General features: G+C 38.3%; 3 protein-coding genes across 3 annotated transcripts in view; 2 read left to right on the top strand and 1 right to left on the bottom strand.

The window, feature by feature from the left end:
- Window positions 1–1,906, top strand: part of LOC138012840 (TNF receptor-associated factor 4-like) — an 11,673-nt gene extending 9,767 nt beyond the window's left edge. Inside the window, exon 7 of the mRNA XM_068859752.1 lies at window positions 147–1,906. Within this exon, the coding sequence (XP_068715853.1) occupies window positions 147–728 (582 nt within the window). The 3' untranslated portion in view covers window positions 729–1,906. The remainder of the gene's footprint in view (window positions 1–146) is intronic.
- A 1,986-nt stretch (window positions 1,907–3,892) lies between these two features.
- The window catches only part of LOC138013194 (uncharacterized), a 4,972-nt gene continuing 1,364 nt past the window's right edge, over window positions 3,893–7,500 (top strand). The window contains exons 1-3 of the mRNA XM_068860208.1: window positions 3,893–4,049; window positions 5,633–5,664; window positions 6,569–6,640. Of these exons, the coding sequence (XP_068716309.1) occupies window positions 3,960–4,049; window positions 5,633–5,664; window positions 6,569–6,640 (194 nt within the window). The 5' untranslated portion in view covers window positions 3,893–3,959. The remainder of the gene's footprint in view (window positions 4,050–5,632; window positions 5,665–6,568; window positions 6,641–7,500) is intronic.
- Window positions 7,215–7,500, bottom strand: part of LOC138013193 (snRNA-activating protein complex subunit 1-like) — a 10,440-nt gene continuing 10,154 nt past the window's right edge. Inside the window, exon 11 of the mRNA XM_068860206.1 lies at window positions 7,215–7,500. This exon is cut by the window's right edge and continues 1,529 nt beyond it. The gene's annotated coding sequence lies outside the window, so the exon portion shown is untranslated.

Consider the following 7,500-nt stretch of genomic DNA (forward strand, 5'->3'; position numbering starts at 1 on the left):
GTGGCTACTCATGCATACATCGTCTCTACTCTATTTACGCACGCTGAAAAGCCAATTCAAGTTTACTTACGCATAGGCGCGTAAAAAAAAATCGCCTCACTGGAAATCCACCTTTAAACATCTATAGTTGTTTTTTTTTTTTTTAGGGGAAACGTGATGCCCTCGATGAGCACTCCAAAACCGCGGTTCACACACACCTAAGCTTGGCTATGCAGAAAATCCGCGAGAACGAAACTCGGAGCACTTGCACCAACGGTGTGTTCGTCTGGAAAATCTCTAAGTATAAGCAGCAGTATGACCTGGCAGTGGCTTCGCCCGAGGATCTTGCGATTTTTAGTCCTCCCTTCTATTCGTCTCAGTACGGGTACAAAATGAGACTCAAGGCATATTTACAAGGACGCGATCGCGGAAAATCAACGCATTTGTCTCTGTACATTATCATAATGAAAGGAGAGTACGATGCGCTGTTGGACTGGCCGTTCAAACAAAAGATAACATTCTTTCTCATCGATCAAGGCGAGCAGAAGAATCATCGAACTCATCAGCTCAGTCCGAATCGGTCCTTGCCGAACATTAAAGTCGTGTTCAGTCGGCCAACGATGAGAGAGAATCTTGGCATCGGTAATCCATGCTTTGTGCCCCACGAGGTGCTAGAATCTGCGGAGTTCATCAAAGATGATACCTTATTTATAAAGGCGGTTGTGGAGCCTGCAAAGATCGCTTCATAACTAGTACGCCGGGGATTTACAGCTCCTTGTTTCACGTTCAACTGACTGTCTTAGTACTGAGAAAGATTCAGCATTGCGTTTTACGGCAAACAGGAAATGCGAGACTCGAATTTGCTTTTGCCAAAAATAAAAAAACCTTGATTTTCGTTCATTGCTTGCCTGTCATCTTAGGATATCGTGAATCTTCCAAAAAGAGAGGGAAAAGCTGGAAGAATATAGTCTTTGATCAACAGCCGAGCGTTTGACGTTTCTCGTTCCACGTTAACGCAATGCTAAATCTCTGGAGTGATGTAAAACATTTCACGATAAAAGTGACATATACGTAGCTCATAGCTCAGTTGGTTATAGCGTCGCACCGGTATCGCGAGGTCACGGGTTCGAATCCCGTTGAAGTCCTGAATTTTTCAGCCTTCTCTACGCAATTGCAAAAATTGCATTCACAACTGCGAGGATCATAGCTTCACTTTGATTTCATATCCGCAGTTCATATATGATCCATTTCATATATCATTTCATCGTTGATATGTAACTTAGTAAGCGCCATCTCATTCAATCGGCCACGTCACTGGTCCAAGACGAACTCATTTAGGCATGTCCCTTCCGATCTCGAGTGCAAAAGTTCCGTCTCCCTTTATGTGCTTTAGGACAGAGACCTTAGGCTTAAATGTTTTTTAAATTGCAATTTGTCTCGTACAAAGACGGGAATACTATAGTATTAGTATATACCACAAGAGTGAATAGTGCTTTCTGCACATTCTTATTGAGCAAAGGGAGAAAAACAAAATGGCTTCCTGTTGGGCTTTAGGAGCAAAATTTATCGATTAACGAAACAACTATTTCAAAAATAAAAAAAATGGCAACGAGGTTTGGTTTGACTGTATTTAATAGACCCCCCTTTGCATAAATGGCGCCCAAATTTGAATAACAATACTTTATACACCCTTAGCCTCGTGTTTATGTTTCAAGACAAAGGACTTTTCTCATGAATGTGAGGCTAAGGATGTATCAAGTATTGTTATTCAAATTTGGGCGCCATTTATGCAAAGGGTCTATGGAAAGTTGTTTAATCTTTCCAAACGGCATAAAAAATGTACAATGCCTTGTTCACGTGAACTATTTTCTGATGTATATTTGTTGCTTATTGTTAGAAATAAATCAAAATTTCAATCGGCTGATTATTCAACTTGTGTGGTATATACTGTATATACTAAAGCAATTATTTACCTCATTGTCGGTGAAAGTGGTGGATGCCTCCCGAGCTGTGAGGCGACGACTATTCACCTCCACTTCGACGGATTATGCGTCTTGACGAAATACCTTATGAGGGGCCCAAGCGTGTTCCAAGAACCACTGAAGGATATAGATTGTGTACACTCGTAATTTTTCTTGTTCACGCCTTTAAGGACGATGCCAGACGATGCCTACTATTGTTATTGCGCATACGTTTTGCGCATCTCCAGATACTCGGATTTCCTATCGGTAGTGCTTACTAATGCAGGGATATTTTTGCGCGGTTTAAAACTATTCGGAGAAATCAGAACTTAACAAGTGCTCTTGCTATCCAAAAAGAAAATTTGGAGTAGCCATGCATTTTTCAGAGATAATTAAGCTTTAATTTGGAAAGAAACGCCATACATTGCTTTGTATTTTAAAGCTATTTACTAATATTGTTGATTAATTATCTTTGAAAAATGCGTGGTTACCCCAATTTTCTTTTCGGATTTTAAGAACACTTGTTGAGATCTGCTTTTCCCGCATATCCATACAACCGCGCAAAAATACCTTTGAATTAGTAGGCACCGTCCTTAAAATAGATGCACAAAAATGTTTCCTATGTTCTTTCTAGACGATATGTGCGTCTTCTATAGTTTGTCCCGTCTCCTCTAGACGGTTAAAATCCACATCTTTTTGGCTGGTGTATGAAGGACTACGTCACTCCCTGTGCTACAACAACAAGGAGAATACACGAAATAAAACATTTTCGTACACGTGACTGGACTGTTTCAAGTATTTCTCGTTGTGAACTCTGAGACCGTTTCCCACTACGTAGCTACAATAGCTACTTCTAAATCCAAAATTATCTGCAGATTAACAGTTCTTTACTTTTTGGTCAACTGTCCAATTTTTCTCAAATTGGAGTCCACTTGAAAAAAATCGGGGTACTTTCTTGTAACCTATCAAATGCTAAGGAGTACAATGGACGTTCCAGTCGTTTTAGCGCGCAAGGGATCATTGAAGGGCAAGGTTTGGTTACGGTTTTGCACTTGGTATAATAATAATAATAATAATAATAATAATAATAATAATAATAATAATAATAATAATAATAATAATAATAATAATAATAATAATAATAAAAGTCAAATTTTAGAGATGTGTCGGAGAAGACAAATCCTTGACAAGACTCGCGAAAATTGCGAATGACCGTGTCACGTGATCTTGTCAATCATAAAAAATGGTCGTGGTACAAAAAAGATGCCGGAACTGGAAAGAGCGTGATGAAATTAGTAAGAATGTCAATCTTGAGGCCACTGACACTGAGTTATGTGAGAAATTTTATAATGATTTTAATACTTAAAAAAATTACTGATATTTGTATGGAAAACAGCTGCTGGATGGAAAGGTCCTTTGCTGGATGGCAAGCTTTGCTATAAACTCAACTAAGCGGCGACTACAGCAGGTCTAAAATGCTCAAGCTAAATTGTAAACGAAATTGAAAATGTTCAGAAATATTACGGCAATCAGTATTGACCATACCTGCAGAAACTAAACCAAGAGTAAAATAGCTAAATGAAAGAAATGCTTGTTTGAAGTGCGGGCAGACGAAAGATAGAAGAGATCCTCGCATTTTTAATGACTGGACCGTTCCCGTTCCTTCGTCCTCGCGCGCCCTCCTCGAGTGTTCCCTTTCGCTGCCCTTTGCCTGCCACGCAGACTACTCATTCGCAAAAGGCATTTTTCGGGCAACAACGTCGGTCTCAGACTAGACATTAAAGTGGTCACTTGTATCTGCAAAGGGGGCAAATATTCCCCCTTTTTTCATATATACTCCTCTTTTTTTATCGCTTTGATACTTTTATATGGGCGTCACGCAACTCATCGGCATTGCATGACGACCTTAGTGTGCGTGACGAATTTGGAAGTAGACGCTTTCAAAATATGCGCATTTATTACAGTGAATACACGTCTGAGCTACAATAGATCATACGCATTGAATTGAATGTATGTCGAATGGCTGCTGATATTTGGATCTTTTTCCCCAAAGGCTTCATTCCTTCGTGCATTCGTACCGCTTTTTTGGTCTACATGTCTATATTTTGGGTGAGGTTTAAATTAATCGTTACAAGGAAATTACACATCATTTCAATGTAGTAGTGTTAACTTGACGTGTTGAATGTGATGCCTAATCCTCAAATCTTAATTTTGTTGTAAAAAAAGAACCATCATGAACTTCGTGCAAAATTGCATGTTTATAAAAGTATATTTAAGGATTTTGAAAAGTTGATGTCAACCCTACTGTCAAAAGTAAACCATTTCAGAAGTTAGAAAACGCACATGACTGTAGCAGCTTGCCAGTTACATGTACAGCATAATATTTCGAATGACGCTATTAAATCTCTGGTAACCTAAAGTTAGTAAAAAGTTAGTTTATCTTTTGCAAAAATACATAACTATTTAATTTGAAATACATTATTGCAATGGTAAACCAGGAAATAGTATATTTTCTTCTCCCTCTAATTCTTTTAGGCGCGCGAGTGTTAATTTCTCCTGTTTCCATGGCCTTTTCCTTTAGCCTGAAAAATGTCGTCCATTCAATTCAGTCCAATAGAAGAAGTTGATGAGAATTCGAACATGCAGCTAAAAGTACAATTTAAAAGACAAACATATTATTAAATCAATCACGTTATAATTTAGGAGTCATGGGTTTTAATATCAAATTTCGATCGCGCTGTTTCCTCCACGACATTTGTCCTAAACACAAGCGAGGACAGACTGTCGCCTCTGCAAATTGCTCTACGGTTTTTTAGTCTTTTTGGAATAGGATCGTAGATTAAAGACCTTGTCTTTGAATGTAGAAGTCTTATATTTTGTTGTCAGTGTGTTATAGAACCAAGCCACTGATCAATATATAATTTATCATAATGTCCTTGACTGTCTGCTACCTTTCTGGACTTTTCAAGGCCAGCAAAACAAACACAACAACTGGCAGAGAGCAGACCACTTGTCCATTTGCAAGCAGTCAGCAAGGAAGTTGAAAATGTGTTTTTTACCTTGTTCATTGCAATCCCCATTAAAATCATTTGAACCCGCTATAAAAAATTGTGAATGTCACACCAATTGACACCAACCAGTTCAGTGGAGGTCTTCGACATGGTTATACTGTTTTTATTGTTAGAATTTAATTTTCTTTTATCGTTCTCACTAATTGAATTTTATGTTGTATCTGATATTTAAGTTGCCTTTACTTTTTTAACTTTTTCACATTTTAAACAGATTTTATTGGCAATGGAACTGTATTTATTATTTTCGCTGATCACTTTTCTTTGAGCCATATGACTTTTAATTTCTTAGTTGTTCTTTCTTTCTACACCAGTACCTTTCATAACTGTCTGGTGCAGTAAAACATGATTGCTCTCATCTAGGTTGCATGTTGTTTTGTGTTTATCCTTGCAACAGTAATGATTTCTGATTGGCTGAGCAAAGAAAACAAGAATGAAACAGGTTTTACCCAGAACAACTTCAGCTTTTAAAGTATTCAAAGCAGAACACTTTACATGTGAATTTCATGTTTTATTAATGCTCTCTCCCTCCCCAAAAGTAACCTGCCTCAATTACAGATACTCCAAACCAGACGCTAAGTCAACAAGTTAACTCAACTCCACTATTTTTGTCTCCTTTTGAAGGTGGAGGGATCCCATCAGTGTCATGCGGATTGGTAAGCAAATGCTCACTTGGGACCCAGCAGCAATAGTCTGAAAATGTTTGTCTCTGTCAAGCAAATTTTGGGTGCATTTGTATCTACCCTAGCTGATAATTCAAAATTTCTTTTGTGGTTAATCAGTCGTCTAAATGATCTCTGCCGTGATCTCCTAGCAAGAAAAGTTACCGGCACATAGGCTAGAATTTAAAGTCCTAGAAGTTTGGCAAAATTACCCCTATTATTATTACTACGACAATGACTACAGTTTGCACTCATCTGAGCTCTGAGGTTGACCCATTTTATTGCAAAAATGACATAAAAATAATATGCCAGTTCAACAGGGCCTACTCATTACCTAAGCTCCCAAGTAGCAACTTCTTTTTCACAGTCATGTGTCTTTAGAATCCAGTGTTTTCCCAAGTAGTCAGCTGAAGAGGGCAAAATGTTCTCCCCTGGCCAAAATCTCTTCCTTAATCATATTTCTTATCACCTTTTTCCTCCGGGCCTTTGAATGCAAAAAGACCCAAAAAGAACTTGGGGTAGGGACGGTTGAAAAAAATCCTGTCGTAGACCAAATGCAAAAATTGCCGGCAATAAATGACATTATTCTTTTGTCTTTGTGTTAACTAGCCTGATGGCCTCGTTAACAAGTGTAAAATTGAAAGAATTTTGGCTGTAAAACGAGGCTAGTCCTGAAGACTAATTTTCACAAAGACAAAAGAATTTGTTGGCGGACATTTTTGCATTTCAGTCTATGGGTTTACAATTTTTCATCCAATGTCTATTTGCCAGGTTAGCCACCAACTGCCATTCAAGAATTGACCCTCACCCATTGAGCCTTTCTTGTCCAATAAAAAATTATTATGATCCAAGGTGCCAAGAATGTTGTTGATGACTTTTTTTTTTACTTTTATTAAAGGTGCAATTACAATGAGTACTGCTGTGGCTACGATATGTGCTGCGATTATCTAACAGATTACTGGTACCTATGGTGAGTGAATTTGACACTGTTGACTTAATAACGCTATTTGCAAATGACAGCTGCCCTTACTGTGATTTTCATAATTCTGCAGAATATCACACTTAAGCGCCAAACTGTGTATGGCTTCCATCAATCAAATTCCCAAACTTAGCTGGGAAGATTGACTCCGCCTCAAGAAAGTGAATTGGAGTTTTTGTTAGTTCACAGCTCGAATACCATTATGATTTCTTTTAAGAGGTTCTTCAGTAAAAACCTTCATACAGATTCCATTGCTTTCCATCGACGGCATCAAGTTCGATTGTATGATACCGTGGGAACCAAAGATGCTGATTGGTAGGTTATGTCACGCATAAAAAAAAAGCATTTGGTTTCGGGTCAACTCTTGGCTTGGTGTTGGAAGTTTAATTGATGTAAGCCAACACGCAGTTGACGCTTGAAGATGACATTCCACAGAATCATGAAAATCACAGTAAAATTGATTACCCTCACTTTTCATCCATTATGACCTGATTCCATGGAAGTTAAACCAACCCAGGAAACGTAGAACTATTATTATGTTGTCATCATTATTGTTTATTCATTCGCTCAAGTTCTCAATATGTGGGCCACCCCAATTATTATTTGCCCCTTTCTGCAATAAAATTATACCAACATGAACATCAACACATAAACGTACCATCTACTGCCACACTGATCGTTGCTCACCACCTCTAGAAAGGCTCCTACCATAGGCACTTATAAATATTATTATTATTGATCCATACAAAACAAGACCTTAAGGGATGTTGCAGTGGTGAGAGCACTCGCCTCCCACCAATGTGCCTGTGTTCAATTCCCAGACTCAGCGTCATATGTGAGTTGAGTTTGTT

This window comes from Montipora foliosa, chromosome 8, assembly GCF_036669935.1.
Source record: "Montipora foliosa isolate CH-2021 chromosome 8, ASM3666993v2, whole genome shotgun sequence".
In the NCBI taxonomy this organism is placed as follows: Eukaryota; Metazoa; Cnidaria; class Anthozoa; order Scleractinia; family Acroporidae; genus Montipora; species Montipora foliosa.